Consider the following 20917-nt stretch of genomic DNA (forward strand, 5'->3'; position numbering starts at 1 on the left):
TTTCCCAAATTTAAATATATGCTAAAATGAAGCACTTTTTTGCTTTACATTTTAGCTGATGTTAAAAAATAGCACAGTGAAATGTGGATATTTAGATCTACTCATTACAGGTTTTCTACACATTTTTCATTTCAATATTCCCTTCTTTAAGAGGTACATATTTTCAGATTATCGAGTCTTTTTAAATATAAAAGTTCAAGGAAGGATGGATGGATGATTCTTTTATAAAGAACATAAAAGCAGTCTGATTAAAGTGACAAACTGAGATATTTAACATGTAGACAGCTGGCAGGGAATAAGTACGGTATATATATTATTTTTTCATACTCCATTTTCTTTTTCCATACCTAACTAGGACCTTGAAAATGCTTAAGTCAAATTCCATGCTATTTCCAGACCACTATTAACACAAATGAGATTATTTCATTATTGCTCCGGCATTTAAACAAGCTGCATCTCCTGTGCTTATAAATGCATGAGTAATCTCTGAAACCTGAAAGAAATAATCAATCATGCACATGAATCACGTGGTGAAGCATTAAAACCACAATGTTTGCCAATGACGACATTTACTGTTTTCATTAAAAAATAAGACAGCACATATGAAAATCAAAACATATAAAAACAATCAAAGATTATATAAATAAATGTGTCTACTTAGGTCTTTACATCTGTACATTTTTGTGAGACAACTTTGAGAATAAATAGCGTGTGACAACTGTAAACTAAATACAAATCAGATATTGCTCTATATTACATTACAGACAGCCTCGCATTTACATTAAAAACCGAGCCAAGAGTCACAGTGGTCAGTTAAGACAACTGTGACACACCTCACAATACGAAATAATGACATTTGCATCGAAGTATTGAGTTTATCACATTAAATGAAACATTTTCATTGACTGTATGCAGTACCCCAGTGAAGGTTTCCTGTGGACTTCTTTTGGCTCGTGGTCCCTGATGTGGGGAAAGCTGAAAAACAAAGCATATACTTAATAACTGAACTGGCCAATATAAAGCATTGATTTAAAGTTTCAATCACTTATCCTTTTCTAGACTTAAATTACATGATTTAGAACCAATTATAATATAAATGTCAAGTATAATTGCTGAGATATTAAGAAATTAAGTACAAATGAACAATAACCTAAAATGCCACCTCCTTTACCTATAGAGGTAACCTCAGCTGCCACTCGACGCACAGCTCTTATTTTGTCCTGAAGAGGGCAGCGTAGTACAGGCTGACTGAGGTGGAGACAGATGGGAGTTGAAGGGCTTTGATGAGAGAGAAAGACAGCTGGATTCTGTCCACCTAGATGGGATTTTCACTTCACCAGAAAGCAGAGCGGCTTCCTCATGCTCATCCAGAGGAAAGACTCGGGACTCCCAAGGTGCCTGAGGCTACAGGAAATACAGAGCAGATAAGGTGGTTTTTGTCTATTAGCTGACAACCACAAATCTTTTTTTATACTGTTTATTAAATACAATGAAAAATAAACAGCATATGAAACTCCTTCAGCTGTAAAATAAATCTGCTAAATGCTTTATTTGGACCAGTCCCGTCGCTTAATTCATTCTTTGTCGCCTGCATCATTTCAGTGAAGGTCGCGGTTTGTTTGGGTGGATCGCAAAGCTGTGGTGTAGCGCATATCTGCGGTGATGAGAAAGCTGATTAGAAAAGCCTGGATAAGTAGCAGCTTGCTCCCCCTCCAATCACAGCAAGGAAGTAGAGAGTCCTACAATCAAAGCAGGATCAGGGGAAACAAGTGGAGACAAGTATCTTTGTAGACTCTCAAGAACTCACGAGGCTTTCCAGCTCGCATAAGCCTCACTGAAAATGGCTAAGGCTATTAGACTGATTTATATTCTTTTACTGTGCAAAATGATTAAAAAAAACATGCAATCATGGATAGGGATATTACAGAAAACACATTTCAACTAATGTAAGCACTAAAGAGAAAATGTGTAGTTTAAAAGCAAACAGATTATCGTCTTCATATTGAAAACAATGCCAAGTTCTTTGGCTAACAGCTGAACAGATTTTCTGGCGTCCTACCGATAAATATTGATATGAATAAACTGTTTGATGATCAATTTAACTGTAATAATAAATAAACTACATATTAGTGGCAGAAGGGAAACTGGATGGTCCCTCAACCAATAAAAAAACCTCTGAGCAGGATTCAGTTTGAGGTTTATCCTTTCTTAGTGCATTGCTATCATATTCTCAGTTTGTGTTAAAGATTAGGTGTTTCAGAAGCAGAGTCTAAGATCATACCATCTGCTCTTCCGACCACGGCTGCTCATCAGAATCCAGCTGAGCACAATTCCACTCCTCAGAGCCCTCCTCTCCTGATGTGCACATCCCACCGGCACTGCTCGATAGCCTGCTACCAGATCTGGAGAGGAAAAAAAAAAAAAAAACACAAAAGCAATCCCCATGAACCTCCATGAGAACATTTCTTTAAACTCAGCTTTCACACAGATTGTTTTTATATAAAGATGAACAAAAACCAGAAACAGCAGCATCGTAAATGCAGCACAGCTTCCATCCTACATTTGTGAATAAGTCTGTTTGTGTGCAGCCACCTTGTAGGACGTCTGCAGGATGTCATCCTCTTATCCCAGGATGACCAGCGCCGCTTCTCCTTCTGCTCCAAAGCAAGGTGCCTCCGAGCAAAGACTTCATCACTGAGATCCTCCATCTGTACACGACAAAGAACACACTGAAAGATGATAACTGTTCATTCAAGAATGAAGAATGACATCAACATGTTTATGTGCAGCAGAGCGAGCATTACCTTCTGATCCTCGTCAGCCTTTGTAGCCGTCAAACCCTGGACGTCGATTACACGCCAACTAAATGAAAGACAGGTAGTGTTTCAATTAATATGATCTGCGTATTTCTAAATCTCTTTGAAAGAGCAAAAGAAACGTGCATCTGTCTCTTTAAAAAATTTGAATCAATACAATCATGAAATTATGAGTAAAAAAGAAAAGATTATACTGAATTAGAAAAAAACTGTCAAACGGAAACTCCTTTGAGAGCACTCTTGTTGTATACCTGGGTGTCAGGATGTCTTTGTACTGAGGCTTTTCCACCTTAGAAAGTGGCACAGGAATGACAATGTCATTGATGTTGTACACACGGCCTCTACGGTGTTTGCGAAGAAAGCCCTAAAAAGAAATATAAAATATGTTAGCGCATTTGCAGAGTGAACACTACAGTAAATATTCACAAAGGTTCACATTTACACATTGATAAAAATGTCCCTTTATTTGATTGTATGCATGCATATGCAGAGGACTATGTTCTGCACAACAGAAGTAGTCTGAAATAAACCTGTGTGCTCTTGATAACAGGACAATTATTCATTAGATGGTTCCACTGAATAGGCTGTATAGACCTGCTATAGGCACTATAGGAAAGAGCAGCAGTAGAATTAGTTATGTAAAACTGCCACAACCACACATAACACTACATTTAAGCAGCAAAATGGGAACATCTCCATAACTGATTTGCTGCACACTAAAAAAGTTGCCCTTCAGAAAAAGAAAACAGTATTTGGACTCTTTCTGAAATTAAAAACGGCAAACATTTCTGGTCCGAGGTCCACAATGAAGACTTTCCATTTACTCCACTGTGTCTCATGTTGGCACTGCATTATTGTTTAGGCATGTCTGTTTGAATCAACATGTTAACTGCGTGCTAGCAGAAAATAATTTATGTTAACTAGACTGCATGAATGACATCATGGCACATTAATATATACAAATAATAAATACAGCCGGGGTAATTCATTAGCCTCTGTCTGTTGGGACAGAAGTTGGGCAGTTTTAACCGAAAAATGGGTTTGTTGGGTTAGAGAAAAAGCTAAAAGAGTCTCATTATTCTTTTTAGAAAACAAGTAATAAAATAAACAACTTGATCAGACATCAATGAACCTCTTCTAAAGAATTGAATAGGAAACGGTAAAATGATGCAGTATAATAATAATAATAATAACAATAATAAAAGTGTCAAGGACTGAATATTTCTTTTTACTTCTTGTTTTCTTGCTTAGGTGCTTCAGTATTATTTGTTTTAGATATTTTAATTTAATTGTTGATTTAATTTTGGGTTTTGAAGGACAACAAAATACTATTTATTTTATACAGTGATATATACAGCTAACATTAAGCATTAACATAACCCTTTTACCAGCTTAATAGTTAGCACAATAGTGATAACCAAATGGTCATGAAGTCAGTACAGATGTAACATCTGGTTTTATATGTTTAGTATAAATTTAGTTTTCGTACTACTCTTTGGTAGTGTATAATTAGACAGTAGTCACTTTCATTTATTTAAGGGGTCGACAAACAGTCGAATGAGACTGAGTACGGTACCTGTGTGGCCCGGCTGAGCGTGAACTGCCCAAGGTTTTCCTCCAGCATGTCGTTCGAACCGTCTCCAAGATCACAGAGTTGGTACAGGACATCCTGATCTTCTAGATACAAACACATACCAAACCTATTGGTGAGACTACATCACTGGTGATAACAGTGTTTCACTCAGCCTAAAAACGTGATACAAATATGATTAAACCGATGCAAAACTAATCGGCAGTCGTTAGCCATGAGCTAATTTTGTCTCACTATCTTTGTGATCAACTTTTTTAAACAGAAATTCAACCCTAGCTCCATCTCCATCCTTAAGAAAGCTTTGCCTGTAATAACATCTGATTTAACTCAAATAATAAACACGTCCCTTTTGTCAGGTGTTTTCCCCCAGGCCCTAAAAACAGCAATTATCAAACCTCTATTGAAAAAGAGCAACTTGGGACCTCAGTGGGAAACTCCTGCTCTAAATAACTGTGACGCAATCCCATTCAACGGTTTAAAGGAGATTCACAAGGTGTGGACTGAGCCTGTAACCACCATATAGTAGGACATGGGCTACAACCTACCTCTATTGAAAAAGAGCAACTTGGACAAGCTGCTACTACAGAACTACAGGCCTATATCAAACCTCCCCTTCATCAGTAAGATTATTAAAAAAGATGTGTTTCAGCAGTTAAACAACTTCCTAACAATGACCAGCCACTTTGATGTTTTCCAGTCAGGCTTCCGTGCTCACCACAGTACAGAGACTGCTCTTGCCAAGGTGTTCAATGACATCCGTATAAATGCAGACTGTGGAAGAACCACAGTGCTGGTATTAGTGGACCTTAGTGCAGCATTCGACACTGTTGATCACTCCATTTTATTAGAGCGCCTGGAACACTGGGTTAGCCTTTCTGGTACAGCACTCAACTGGTTTAAATCCTACTTGAAGGACAGGGACTTTTTTGTGTCAGTAGGAAACTTTACATCAGAGACCACAAAAATCACATGTGGCGTTCCCCAAGGGTCCATCTTAGGGCCCCTTCTATTCAATATCTACATGCTCCACCTAACTCAGATTTTAATAAACAACAACGTAAGTTATCATAACTATGCAGACGACACACAGCTATACGTTACGATGTCACCAGGTGACTATGAACCCATTCAAGCGCTGGGTAAATGCTTAGAAGAAATCAATGCATGGATGGGCCTAAATTTTCTTCAGCTGAATCAAAACAAAACTCAACTAATAATCTTTGGACCAAAGTAAGAGCGTTTAAAAGTTAGCACACAGCTTCAGTTAATACAGCTAGAAACCACCAGTCAGGCTCGAAACCTGGGTGTAGTGATGGACTCAGACCTGAACCTTCAGAGGCACATAAAGGTAGTAACTAGGTCGGCCTTCTATCACCTAAAGAACATCTCCAGGATTAAAGGACTAATGTCTCAGCAGGACCTTGAAAAACTAATTCATGCGTTCATCTTTAGTAGAATTGATTACTGCAACGGTGTCTTCACAGGTCTGCCTAAAAAGTTGATCAGACAGCTGCAGTTGATCCAGAACGCTGCTGCCCGCGTCATCACTAGAACTAAGAAAGTGGAGCACATCACCCTGGTTCTAAAGTCCTTACACTGACTCCATGTAGCTCAGAGAATAGACTTTAAAATACTTCTGTTAGTCTATAAATCACTGAATGGCTTAGCACCAAAATACATTACAGATTTGTTGTCAGTGTATCAACCAGCCAGACCCAGGCTCAAGTCATCTCGCTCAAATCTACTCTGCATACCCAGAACCAGAACCAAACATGGAGAAGCAGCTTTTAGTTCTTATGCTCCACTAATCTGGAATAAACTGCCAGAAAACTGTAAAAGTGCCGAAACCCTAAATTTGCTTTAAATCAAGATTAAAAACGTATTTGTTTAGAGTGGCCTTTGACTGAGCCATTTAGGCATGATTAGTTGCGTTTTGGGTCCAATGTTTCTTTAATTTTCTTGTCCATCATTCTATTCTATTCTCTTTATTTGATTTTACTTTTTAAAATTACTTCTGTTGTTTGATTTTATCATTTGATTTGTTTTTCTGTGTCTGTATCTGTGTTTATTTGCTTTGTGATTGTATTGTAATTGTATGTACAGCGCTTTGAGTGTCTCGTTGCTGAAAAGCGCTGTATAAATAAACTTACCTTACCTTATCTCTAAGTTGAATTTAAATGACATAAAACTGTTTCATATCTTAGCAAATGTTGCTGGTTACAAGCAAGTCTGTTCATTTCAATAAAAAAAAAACATACTCATATATTTTGGCATATGTTTGCTACCAGTATGAAGGTGTACCAAGTTTTCCATCACAACATTCCTACGGTTTACACATCATTTTATTGAGATTGCAGAGAAAGTGTGTCCTGGTTTTTCAATGGCTGGGTGGAGAATAGACTAACACAGCAATCTCCCCTCCCCCATCTGTTGCTGTGCGCTGGCTGCGCTTTACTTTTGTCTTGCTTATAAGAAAGACAAATTCAGCTCTTTAGAAATATTTCAGTCATAGAGTGGAAACTAAAGGAGTGCCACCCATCACTATATACTATTTAAGGTAGCACTATTTTTAAAACTACAGTTGGCAAGCTACAAGAGGCATGTCGATTAAGCAGCCAACTATCTGTGCCTAGGATAGCCCAACTCATTACCAGCTAATATCAGTGTGCTATAGTTGCAAGAAGAATCAAAAGAAAACAAAACGGCTAAAAAGTGTTATATTCAGCACCTTTTAAAACAACAACTAGACTTAGTGGATTCATTTCAGCCCATGCAACATTCAGTTACTGAGTAAGCATTGAACAGTATATACTACAGGTCCTTCTCAAAATATTAGCATATTGTGATAAAGTTCATTATTTTCCATAATGTCATGATGAAAATTTAACATTAATATATTTTAGATTCATTGCAGACTAACTGAAATATTTCAGGTCTTTTATTGTCTTAATACGGATGATTTTGGCATACAGCTCATGAAAACCCAAAATTCCTATCTCACAAAATTAGCATATCATTAAAAGGGTCTCTAAACGAGCTATGAACCTAATCATCTGAATCAACGAGTTAACTCTAAACACCTGAAAAAGATTCCTGAGGCCTTTAAAACTCCCAGCCTGGTTCATCACTCAAAACCTCAATCATGGGTAAGACTGCCGACCTGACTGCTGTCCAGAAGGCCACTATTGACACCCTCAAGCAAGAGGGTAAGACACAGAAAGAAATTTCTGAACGAATAGGCTGTTCCCAGAGTGCTGTATCAAGGCACCTCAGTGGGAAGTCTGTGGGAAGGAAAAAGTGTGGCAGAAAACGCTGCACAACGAGAAGAGGTGACCGGACCCTGAGGAAGATTGTGGAGAAGGGTCGATTCCAGACCTTGGGGGACCGGCGGAAACAGTGGATTGAGTCTGGAGTAGAAACATCCAGAGCCACCGTGCACAGGCGTGTGCAGGAAATGGGCTACAGGTGCCGCATTCCCCAGGTCAAGCCACTTTTGAACCAGAAACAGCGGCAGAAGCGCCTGACCTGGGCTACAGAGAAGCAGCACTGGACTGTTGCTCAGTGGTCCAAAGTACTTTTTTCGGATGAAAGCAAATTCTGCATGTCAATCGGAAATCAAGGTGCCAGAGTCTGGAGGAAGACTGGGGAGAAGGAAATGCCAAAATGCCAGAAGTCCAGTGTCAAGTACCCACAGTCAGTGATGGTCTGGGGTGCCGTGTCAGCTGCTGGTGTTGGTCCACTGTGTTTTATCAAGGGCAGGGTCAATGCAGCTAGCTATCAGGAGATTTTGGAGCACTTCATGCTTCCATCTGCTGAAAAGCTTTATGGAGATGAAGATTTCATTTTTCAGCATGACCTGGCACCTGCTCACAGTGCCAAAACCACTGGTAAATGGTTTACTGACCATGGTATCACTGTGCTCAATTGGCCTGCCAACTCTCCTGACCTGAACCCCATAGAGAATCTGTGGGATATTGTGAAGAGAACGTTGAGAGACTCAAGACCCAACACTCTGGATGAGCTAAAGGCCGCTATCGAAGCATCCTGGGCCTCCGTAAGACCTCAGCAGTGCCACAGGCTGATTGCCTCCATGCCACGCCGCATATAAGCAGTCATTTCTGCAAAAGGATTCCCGACCAAGTATTGAGTGCATAACTGTACATGATTATTTGAAGGTTGACGTTTTTTGTATTAAAAACACTTTTCTTTTATTGGTCGGATGAAATATGCTAATTTTGTGAGATAGGAATTTTGGGTTTTCATGAGCTGTATGCCAAAATCATCCGTATTAAGACAATAAAAAACTAGAAATATTTCAGTTAGTGTGCAATGAATCTAAAATATATGAATGTTAAATTTTCATCATGATATTATGGAAAATAATGAACATTATCACAATATGCTAATATTTTGAGAAGGACCTGTATATACCCAGAGGTGAAAGTAGTTTTAAATTCTTTTCTAAACTCAGGGGCGGAGCTAGAGGGGGGGCTGGGGAGGCACTGGGGGCATATATGCATATATATATATATATATATATAAATTGTTAAAGAGCTGCCATGTATGAAACAATGATGAACCATTTTCTGATGCATAACTTCTTCAGTTTCCGTCTTTTCTTTTGAGCAAAGAAGCTATTGTTCTCTACATTGTGGTCAAGTTTTGATTTCATTTAAATTAAAAATTTGAAAGTTTGGTTGTTTTCGCGGTTTTTATTTAAAAGTCTGTAGAAGGTAAGTGATTTATAGTTCGTCCTGTCCTAATGCAAGGGGTGTTTTTGTATGTATGTGCACCACCTGTGTAAAATTTCCCAGGCTCTTAAATCGAACGCACCAACCTCCTTGGCAACCGTTCTATATAGGGGGTAAGCGCGCATGCGCTCTCGTGTAGTGTATGTGAAATCTCTGGTCGTAACGTTTGTTTTCGAGTTGTACTGTGTTGTTGTAGTTCAGCAAAATAACATGAAACACAACTAGTTTCTCTCCCTTTGCTTTTAACTGGGGTATTTAGCAGCGAGCAGACAGACATTAAACGTAGCGGTGCTCGTTTTAAAAGCTGGCCGTTCACAAAAGCCTCGAACTCCGAGGGGAGAAAGCAAGAACATTGAGGCTCCATCATAGCAAAACAGTTCAGAAACTATTTGGAATGAGGGGAAAAAAACGATATTTATGTTTTAGACTGGCTTTTGGTAGCAGATCTGATCTTCTTTGTGTGCTCGTGAGTTTTTGCAGCCATAACTGGTTCTGGATGAGGGCTTCATAGCAGACAGCCGTTCTTCTCTCTTCCCGGTACTGCGTACCGGCGCAGAATCTTTTAGTGGTACGCAGTACCGGACCGTACAGGCTCACTTTCACCCCTGTATATACTGGAAACACACCTTTAGTCAGTCTGCAGAGGCGTCCTCTCTTCCTTTTTCTCTGATTGGATCGCCTGCACTGACTCCAAGCAGATCCTGATGACCTGATTGGTGACAGACCCAAAACTCCCCTTTTACTACGCCGCACATGTTGCTTGCGTTTCCTACCTGGAAGTAAACACATAAGGCATAAATTAGACTCGTTAATGTGGTTTTCATGCTTCTCTTATGATATTGTTTTATAAAAGCAACAAATCTACAGGTCCTTCTCAAAATATTAGCATATTGTGATGAAGTTCATTATTTTCCATAATGTAATGATGAAAATGTAACATTCATATATTTTAGATTCATTGCACACTAACTGAAATATTTCAGGTCTTTTATTGTCTTAATACGGATGATTTTGGCATACAGCTCATGAAAACCCAAAATTCCTATCTCACAAAATTAGCATATCATTAAAAGGGTCTCTAAACAAGCTATGAACCTAATCATCTGAATCAACGAGTTAACTCTAAACACCTGCAAAAGATTCCTGAGGCCTTTAAAACTCCCAGCCTGGTTCATCACTCAAAACCCCAATCATGGGTAAGACTGCCGACCTGACTGCTGTCCAGAAGGCCACTATTGACACCCTCAAGCAAGAGGGTAAGACACAGAAAGAAATTTCTGAACGAATAGGCTGTTCCCAGAGTGCTGTATCAAGGCACCTCAGTGGGAAGTCTGTGGGAAGGAAAAAGTGTGGCAGAAAACGCTGCACAACGAGAAGAGGTGACCGGACCCTGAGGAAGATTGTGGAGAAGGGCCGATTCCAGACCTTGGGGGACCTGCGGAAGCAGTGGACTGAGTCTGGAGTAGAAACATCCAGAGCCACCGTGCACAGGCGTGTGCAGGAAATGGGCTACAGGTGCCGCATTCCCCAGACCTGGGCTACAGAGAAGCAGCACTGGACTGTTGCTCAGTGGTCCAAAGTACTTTTTTCGGATGAAAGCAAATTCTGCATGTCATTTGGAAATCAAGGTGCCAGAGTCTGGAGGAAGACTGGGGAGAAGGAAATGCCAAAATGCCAGAAGTCCAGTGTCAAGTACCCACAGTCAGTGATGGTCTGGGGTGCCGTGTCAGCTGCTGGTGTTGGTCCACTGTGTTTTATCAAGGGCAGGGTCAATGCAGCTAGCTATCAGGAGATTTTGGAGCACTTCATGCTTCCATCTGCTGAAAAGCTTTATAGAGATGAAGATTTCATTTTTCAGCACGACCTGGCACCTGCTCACAGTGCCAAAACCACTGGTAAATGGTTTATTGACCATAGTATCACTGTGCTCAATTGGCCTGCCAACTCTCCTGACCTGAACCCCATAGAGAATCTGTGGGATATTGTGAAGAGAACGTTGAGAGACTCAAGACCCAACACTCTGGATGAGCTAAAGGCCGCTATCGAAGCATCCTGGGCCTCCATAAGACCTCAGCAGTGCCACAGGCTGATTGCCTCCATGCCACGCCGCATTGAAGCAGTCATTTCTGCAAAAGGATTCCCAACCAAGTATTGAGTGCATAACTGTACATGATTATTTGAAGGTTGACGTTTTTTGTATTAAAAACACTTTTCTTTTATTGGTCGGATGAAATATGCTAATTTTGTGAGATAGGAATTTTGGGTTTTCATGAGCTGTATGCCAAAATCATCCGTATTAAGACAATAAAAGACCTGAAATATTTCAGTTAGTGTGCAATGAATCTAAAATATATGAATGTTAAATTTTCATCATGACATTATGGAAAATAATGAACTTCATCACAATATGCTAATATTTTGAGAAGGACCTGTATCTTGAGCTTTATCTTTCTGAGCACCAGATTCCCATAGCTTACCTGACATTCCCCCCCTAAAATACTAACTGCATAGGGTTCATTTATGTATTTATTTATTTTGTATGTACGAACTTGGCAATAAAGCTGATTCTGATTTATTTATATAATTCATACACTGATAGAGAAATGTTTTAAATCCCTTTTCCATCAAGATGAATGTTTTTATACCTCTAACATCCAAATGAGCGCAGCAGCCATGCCAGCCAAAAACATTTTTCAGCTGTTATCATCTCCAGACCAGGAGATCATTTTCTAATTATCTTGTGATGATAAAAGTTATCTTGTGATAATGAGATAATTGCTCAAGCTCTTACTGTGATGAAACCTGTGGTTTTTGTCTTCTTTCTATGTAATTCTTCAGTACCTCTGTGTTTCGGACTGGTTGATTCTTGTTTGTTGTTCCTAAAGATCTTGGCTCTATGGCTGGATAGGCCAAGATGGTGTATTTATGATCAGTTTGTAAACTACATAATCCAGTCTAAATTGGCTATGACAGATTAACCTCTCGTTCCTCTCTGAAAACGTCATGGCACGCATAAAAACTAGTACAAATCTAAATGTAAATCACAGTGAAGTGTGTTTTTGATCATTTTAATTTTTATTCTATTCATTCATATGTATTTATTCAAGATTTTCCAAGCCATTAGTCTATAATGAGGTGTCGGGACTGGTCCTATTTAATTTTAGCTACATTGATAACAGTATATTTATATGAGGCTGTAATTTTGGGTGATTAAATATTAACAAACTGTTTTCCGCCGCTATACGGACATGAAATCAGCAGGGAGCTGTGAATGTAACGTTTTCATCTATATTGAATGCGGTTCCTTTGTGTCTACTAGTTGCACTCTTATCTCCACCTTTTCCTGTCTTTCTTCCACTGCTTTCCACTAAAAACAGCCATGTCAGGATTTAAATCCCATGGTGATCTTAGGACTTAAATGCAGAAATAAAAATGTAAAGTAGCACATAAACACACATTCTAACACTGGTGATATGTCACACAATTTCATGTCAGTTTACAGCTCAGTTGGATCCCTCATGCAGGCCCGGTGGGTCATCTGACATAAAAAGAAACAAGTGTAGAGCTGGAGACTTTCAAGTATTTACTGTTCCTGTAAAATAAACAAAGATCTAAAACTTTCGGACAACCTGATGCCATCCTTCTTGCGATTCATCGTCTTACTATAAGGTTCTTGGTGATTTGATGTCATCCTTGACCAGTATGCGATATGTATTCCATAAGAAACTAGTTTCAAGGACTTCCCTCTTTCACCTCTGCAATATTCCTAAAGTCAGAAATATCCTTTCCTAGAGTGATGCAGAAAAATAGTCCATGCATTTATTGCTTCAAGGATGGATTATTGTAATTCTTTACAACCAGGAAGTGTAAAACATTCATTCAAAAAACTGCAGAAAGAGTTCTGATGAGAATTAAAAAGATCATACGGGTCCACTTTTAGCTTCTCTTCATTGGCTCCCTATTAAATCCAGAATAGAATTTCAAATTCTCCTTCTCACATAAAAACTCTCTCTATAACCAAGCTAAACCAAGTTTTATCAGATTGTTCCTAACCGAGCACTTCGCTCTGAGACTGCAGGTTTACTGGTGGTTCCCAGAGTTGTAGAACTTGAGGCAGATTTTTTTAAATGTCAGGCTCCTCTCCAGCTTTAGTTCGTGAGGCAGATACTCTGTCTTCCTCTAAGACTGGGCTTAAAACTATCCATTTTGATAAAGCTTATATACACTGCTCAAAAAAATAAAGGGAACACTTAAACAACACAATATAACTCCAAGTAAATCAAACTTCTGTGAAATCAAACTGTCCACTTAGGAAGCAACACTGATTGACAATCAATTTCACATGATGTTGTTCAAATGGAATAGACAACAGGGGGAAATCTTTGGCGATTAGCAAGACACACTCAATAAAGGAGTGGTTCTGCAGGTGGGGACCACAGACCACTTCTCAGTACCTATGCGTTCTGACTGATGTTTTGGTCACTTTTGAATGTTGGTGGTGCTTTCACACTCGTGGTAGCATGAGACGGACTCTACAACCCACACAAGTGGCTCAGGTAGTGCAGCTCATCCAGGATGGCACATCAATGCGAGCTGTGGCAAGAAGGTTTGCTGTGTCTGTCAGCGTAGTGTCCAGAGCCTGGAGGCACTACCAGGAGACAGGCCAGTACACCAGGAGACGTGGAGCAGCAGCCCTCCATGTGCTCGCCAGAGGTAGCCTGACTGCCATTAGGTACCGAGATGAGATCCTCAGACCCCTTGTGAGACCATATGCTGGTGAGGTTGGCCCTGGGTTCCTCCTAATGCAGGACAATGCTAGACCTCATGTGGCTGGAGTGTGTCAGCAGTTCCTGCAAGATGAAGACATTGAAGCTATGGACTGACCCACCCGTTTCCCAGACCTGAATCCGATTGAGCACATCTGGGACATCATGTCTCGCTCCATCCACCAACGTCACGATGCACCACAGACTGTCCAGGAGTTGGCGGATGCTTTAGTCCAGGTCTGCGAGGAGATCCCTCAGGAGACCATCCGCCGTCTCATCAGGAGCATGCCCAGGTGTTGTAGGGAGGTCATACAGACACGTGGAGGCCACACACAATACTGAGCCTCATTTTGACTTGTTTTAAGGACATTACATCAAAGTTGGATCAGCCTGTAGTGGGTTTTTCCACTTTAATTTTGTGTGTGACTCCAAATCCAGGCCTCCATTGGTTAATAAATTTGATTTCCATTGATAATTTTTGTGCGATTTTGTTGTCTGTAACTCCTTAGATACTTAACAAGTCATCTATTCTTTAGCTCTGGTCCCATCTCAAAGTGAATAGCTACGCAAATTATTCTTTACTCTAAGTCTTATCTGAGGTAACCTGAATTTTTTCCAAGTCAAAGAAAAACAGAATAAAAGACATCAGTCTCAGCAGAAGAAAAGAAAAATGAATAAACTGAGATAAGGAAACAGCTCCTTCTGAAGGACCTTACTGTTGTGTCTTGGTGTGGAGCTGATTCTCCTGTAGTTTAGTGGACTGAGCTGTTTAGAATTGATAATTAAAGGTCTCTGAACCCATTCTTCTCTGGCCATGATCTTCTGAAAGTGATGGCTCATAGTACCGCCTGGGAAGAAAAGATACAATCTTTAGCAACTTGGTGAAAATAATCCAGTCACAGCAACCAAATATTTTTGATCAGTAACTAAGTCACTCATTTATTTTTTGAACAAATGTGGATCCATCAAGTAATTCAGTGGTGTCCAAACTGTTTGTCACACAAGACAAAATATATCATGGGCCAACAAAATGAAAATAACAACAAATATATTGCAATTAAAGAATAAACTAAGCATGCAATATTTTATTTAAAGAAATGAAGTAGCCCAATTTTATGTTAAAAAGCACTGTGTTATAATCATTGCAGTTCCACCACTTAAAGAACGTTTGCCTTATTAAAAGAAAAGGCATCCAGTTTGCAAATTCTTTTGGGCTTAATTGAAAAAGATTTTAAAAAATGCAGGCTACTTTCAACAACAAGTACAGGATGTGGGTCACTCTTTCTTTGAAAATGCTGTTTTCAGCCAAGTTCAATAAACAAATCAAAACCTAAATCTGCTTTAGAGAAAAGGTCACTGGATCAACATGGTCCTATTTACTATGGAATAAAAGAGAACACAAAAAGCGTGGTTAATAAAAGAAGAATACTTTAAGTAAGAAAATATTAATTTGTCAGTAATAATTTTGCCCTAATTAAAAATAAAAAAAGTCTCCATTTGCATTAAATTTGCATCTTAAGGGTCAATCTGCATCAAATAGGCCAAATTTGTATCATCCTGGTATTGCAGTTGAGGGCCTCACAAAATCAGTCCAGGGGCCGCAAATGGCCCGTGGGCCACATTTTGAACACCCCTTAAGTAATATTTTGTATTTTATTGAATCTATTTTAATGAAACCTTCAGATTTACATCACATCACAGATACATTCTTTGAACTCTGTAAATCAACACCAATGACTTTGAAATGCTTCACTTTCTCACATGGAGAGGTTGAAACCTTAAAAGGACCAGCACACCAGAATGTTACATTGTGTTAAACAGGTCAAAAAACGTTGACAGGAACCGAATCATACTGTTGCAATTTTTGCCTTGCTTTTCAGTGCTGTTGGAAGACAAGCAGCTTTAGGTAAAAAAGAACCTCTAGCATTGGCTTCCGATCAATCTGACAATGTGGCATATATCATTTGATCTCCAGCTGAGCCAAATAACCGTGGACCTCATAGACAGGATGAGAATTTCAGCCGTATGAGTGTCACTTTTTCAGGGAGTCATAACAAGTGCTACACAGATTTTAGCACAATGATCCAACCGATAATCAAAAAGTATTAAATAAAAAAATGGTAATAATAAATAGATCAGTCCCATACTATCCTATAGCTGTACTGGCACTCTTTCCATATTTCAAACTCACTATTACAGCTTTGCCATTTTATCAAAAATTTATTTTAAGCTTGACTTCCCCTCCATATGATCACAAAAATAAAATTTATTAAAATCATGTAATAAGCAAAAAGAAATATCTTTAGCAAAGTTATTTTGCCACATTGTACATTATTCTGTTTGTTAAGCAAAATAAATGCTATTTGGTTTTAACTTTAGTGAGCATTCGTAGATCATTTTGATTTCTAAATAATATATTTTAATTATTATTTTAAGTATTTTTACTGTAACTAATTATATGTGCTCTCTTTCAGACTCTAACCTTGAAAACTGGCTGAGTTTATCTCTTCTTTCTTTCTAGGTGAAACGACTAAAGGAGCTTCATCCATTAACATTTACTTTTCCTTCCCAAAAAAAATTACTCGTGGATCAGTGCTTCTTTGTTCTCTTTGTGTCTCTGCTCTGTTCTCTCAAACCCCCAGTCTGTCATGGCAGATGGCCGCTCACACTGAGTCTGGTTCTGCTGGAAGTTTCTTCCTGTTAAAATGGAGTTTTTCCTCTCTACTGTCGCTACATGCATGCTCAGTATGAGGGATTGCTGCAAAGTCAACGCCACTGACTGTCCACTGTCTCTACATGCTCATCCGGGAGGAGGGAATGCTGCAAGTCACTGACTGGATGCAATCTGCTGGGTTTCCTTAGACAGAAAAACGTTTTATCCAATTTGAATAAATAACTAACAATGACAGGACTGTTCAATGGTTAGGATTAATTGGAATGTATGTACCTGACTGTTGTGAAGTGCCTTGAGACAACATGTGTTGTGAATTGGTGCTATATAAATAAACTGAATTGAATTGAATTAATAACTCCTATAACTAAGCAGATACTGTTTGGACTATACAAAACAAGGGTGCATGAAAAGTGATACGTAGAAGTGACCAATTCCACCATGAAGACAAGCTTATACAACAGGTGAATAGTAAAATAAATAGAAAAATACAAAATAATTATCATATGAAAACAAACTTGACTCAAACTCTTACCAGAGGACAGTGGCACCAGAGGCTGAAGTCTTGACCTGGAGCTGCATTCAGGTTCAGGGCACAAACAAGCAGAATCACAAGAGCTACAGTTGGAGACGAGAGCAGATATAGACTGTCTTGATTTCTGGAAAAAAAAAACAAAGAAAGGGGAAAAACTGTATATTTTACCTTATCATATTAGCTGGTTACTAGAGCACAATGTGAACAGCAAGTTTCTTCATGTAGATATTAGATTAGATCTTCCAGCTTCAACATTAAATTATTTTATTAATGCGTTATTAATATGAAGACAAATTTTAGGAGGCATGTCTTTTTGAAATACAAGGATGAACATATCAATATACATGTGTGCTTTGGAAACTATATACAGTACATCTTCAGCAACAAAGACTAGGTAAAGTAGGAGCCTGCATTAAGCATACCGGTGAACTGGTGGTGTTGCAGGAGGTGAAAGAGTACAATCTGCGCTTTTGGCATGTGATCATAGGCCGGGTGCGGGCGCACACATATGATCCATCAACTCTGAAGAGCCTTCTTCTCCTTCTCTTAGAGGTCCCAGTTAGAAAAACATAATCTCCTCCATGAGTACTGCCGGAATGAGATCAGATGAGATCATGGAGATGCAATGGTTGTGACTCATACACTAAGAAAAGCTGTTATTTCAAGCTGCTGGACAAACGAATATACCCACTTGTTACTTCCCATTGAATAAACTTCAAAACTGCCGTTCCATTACCAGGAGGCCTTTTTTTCACTGACAGTGAGGTGTAAAAAGGCAATCAGGCAGTCAGGTTAGACAACAGGCCGAAACAATGCTGTTTGATTGCCCTTATAATTTGAAGGAATAACCCAGATCCCAAATATTAGAACATCAGCACATAATAAACATTTAGCCAAATTCCTTAGAAGAATTTGTAGGGAAGTCTTGAAGTAAGTATTGGCAAAATACTGTACATCTAAAACTCACCGATTGAAGTCTTTGACGTGCAACATGTGATTAAGATCTGAAATCGTGACCAAGCCATATCATGCCTTGCAAGAATATTCCAATCCCTTAAACGTTTCCACATTTTGTCACCTTATAACCACAAACTTCAGAGTATTTAACTGGTAAGTGGAAAGAAACTGATTTCAATTAATTTTGTGTGTGAAAATACTTTGCAGAACCACCTTATGCTGCAGTTATAGCAATGGTTTTTTTGCGGGATATGTCTTCACCGGTTTTTCACATCTAAAACTTTTACTCCATTCTTCTTTGCAAAATAATTTCAGCTCATCCGACTGAATAGAGACCAATTCTGAACAGCAGTTTTCAAGTCTGTTCACAGATTCTCTATTGGATTTAGTTCTGGACTTTAACTGGGCCATGCCTATGCTTTCATCTGAACCATTCCACTACAGCTCTGCCTGTATGTTCAGGATTGAAGCTATGAAGGGAGGTTAACCTCAATTATTATTGCAGCCTCTAACTATGTTTCTTCTACTTCTCCATCAACAATCACCAGTGGCTCTGTTACCGCTGAAGAACAGCATCCCCATGACATGATACTGCCTCCACCATGTTTTACTGTTCAGATCATTCTTTTTGCATGTAGACCAATAAGCTCAGTTTTGGTCTCATTGGATCACAGCACCTTCTTCCATGTGTTTGCTGGATGCCCTGAATAGTATCTGACAAACTGCAGAGGGGATTCTTATTGCTTTATCTTAGCAATTCAACCATTTTGCAGAAAGGTTATGATTCAGTAACTAAAAATGATCTAATTTCTCACCAATAAAAGCAACAGATATTCAAAAATTATCCCGTTACCCGAAAAAAAAAAAACAGTAGTGCGATTCAATTAACATGTGCCTTTTACCTTAACTGAAAATGAGAGGTAAAAGGGGAGAAGGACCAGAAGACATTATTCATGCCAGGCTAGAGAAACAGAATAAAGCTGTTTCAAGTTATAGCCCAGGTCTTAGATATTAGAATAAAAGCAAATAATTCATTTTTAAAATATTTGTCTTGGCCAAGTCAAAAACAATCTTGAGCTTGTGGAATTAAAACACCACTGTAGGCATGCGGGCGACAGCAAATTACAGTCGATTTAAGACTCAGGGATTAACCTCTTTGATCTGCAATATAAGATTAGTCAAACCTGACTCAGCAGTCAAATGGTGGCGTAACTTCTGTTTCCACAGATTTATGTTAGGTATGTTGGATCTGTGCTGGAATTGCCTCTGTCATTATTGTTAATGGAATATTTTCGACATTTGATATCTTCAAGGTTCAAGCCCTATGTGCTATGATTGGCTTAAATCTTCAGGGTTGCAGAGTAAGTCTAGCCTGTGAGTTGTTGATTGTGTATCTAAGGTAAAACGAAAGAACACCCTTTTCTACATCTAAGATATTATTCATCACATTATATTTTATCATAGAACACTACACAAGCTATATTACCCTTTATCGTTGCTTTCTTAAGCCGATAAAGAGCTAATAAGAGGCTGCTGATCTGTGGCAAAGATTAACTAATCATTAACAGGTAAACCTCTTCTATAAAAACAGAAGCAGAAACAGAAGAAGTTTACCGATCTGAAACATTAAGGTGTGTAATATTGCATCAAGCAGAGAAATCATTAGAAGCAGTTGTTGGTGACCATTAGCCATTACAGAGAGATTATTCACAGTGGAAAACAGTACAGCTGCCAATCTTTTAATGAGAGGGTTGGACGTTCAAACAAAAGCCAGAGAAATCCTAAAAATAAAAGAAAATGTTCAGATGTTTTTCACCCATCTGCTTCTTTTTTTTCAGTTCTGTTACAATTAATGTTAAGCTGTGTTACAGTATGTGTTGTTGTTCATATGTGGTTGTATTTATCTAATGTTAGGAGCAGATCTTTTTGAATGTATTTAAATTGAAAAAGGAACTCTTTAGTCGGTGACTGTGGCTTTTATCGAAATAATCCAATTAAGTTGGGTTTTAATACTGGTATTTACATTTAATTACTGCGCCTACTGAACTTTATTGATCCACAATACCTTTACTTAAACATTTTGTGTTGTTTTTGTCCTAATGTTGTACAGGCAAACCTGTAAAAAAATGTCAGTCAGCTATACTACTGCAATTTGTTTACTTAACTTCAATTGTATTTATATTTATAAGCTTGATATCAAATAATAAGCCTCAGAGTCTTCCTATTATGGCTATATATACATTGTTGTCGGTGCTAGAACCAAGGCAGAGAAAGGGACATCTGGGGCCCAACAGACCTCAAACCTTTAAAAGAAACTTCTGGTGTCAACTCTGTGGCTTTACTGGGACGTAAAAGGATGGCAAAAGGGTCAGAAGAGGAGTGACATCCAGTGACATAATGTAAATTAATGATCCTGTCTACTATAAACAATCATTAATTATTCATGAGCAGAGGAGATGTTACACTGTGTATGTAATGGAAATTGAGAGAAGAAGTACAATTTTTTAATGAAACAAAGTCAAAAACATATTTTGGTGACATTTGTAAACTGTTTTTAACAACTTCATTTGTCACTAGCACCTTTATAACAGTTAACATATGAGGCAAACTGTAACATTCTGTGTATTTTCTAGATAGTAAATAGAGATTTACTATTATATGACAATACTTGATGGTCCTAAGTTGTTGTCTTCCAACCTTTTAAGTCTTTTATTCTCCATGTCAGATAGAGGCCAAACATTAAGAAAGCTAACAAAAAGAAAAATTCTGGATTCCTTTAGCCTTCCTGTTGCTACTTAAGCTCCACGCTGCTTCTCTGTACAGATCTAAA

At 38.6% G+C, this 20917-nt stretch overlaps 1 protein-coding gene across 4 annotated transcripts in view; it reads right to left on the bottom strand.

The window, feature by feature from the left end:
* Positions 1–550: 550 nt before the first annotated feature.
* The window catches only part of kansl1l (KAT8 regulatory NSL complex subunit 1-like), a 32450-nt gene continuing 12083 nt past the window's right edge, over positions 551–20917 (bottom strand). For 3 of the 4 annotated variants that reach the window (XM_047371463.1, XM_047371461.1, XM_047371462.1), the window contains 11 exons: positions 17553–17718; positions 17131–17254; positions 14641–14772; positions 9785–9931; positions 4393–4493; positions 3068–3180; positions 2805–2862; positions 2593–2708; positions 2282–2402; positions 1172–1404; positions 551–975 (listed from right to left, as the gene is read on the bottom strand). In XM_047371463.1, the coding sequence (XP_047227419.1) occupies positions 1186–1404; positions 2282–2402; positions 2593–2708; positions 2805–2862; positions 3068–3180; positions 4393–4493; positions 9785–9931; positions 14641–14772; positions 17131–17254; positions 17553–17718 (1297 nt within the window). In that variant the 3' untranslated portion in view covers positions 551–975; positions 1172–1185. The remainder of the gene's footprint in view (positions 976–1171; positions 1405–2281; positions 2403–2592; positions 2709–2804; positions 2863–3067; positions 3181–4392; positions 4494–9784; positions 9932–14640; positions 14773–17130; positions 17255–17552; positions 17719–20917) is intronic. The other variant, XM_047371464.1, reaches the window with a different exon arrangement.

This window comes from Girardinichthys multiradiatus, chromosome 7 (genome assembly GCF_021462225.1).
Source record: "Girardinichthys multiradiatus isolate DD_20200921_A chromosome 7, DD_fGirMul_XY1, whole genome shotgun sequence".
NCBI classification, from domain to species: domain Eukaryota; kingdom Metazoa; phylum Chordata; class Actinopteri; order Cyprinodontiformes; family Goodeidae; genus Girardinichthys; species Girardinichthys multiradiatus.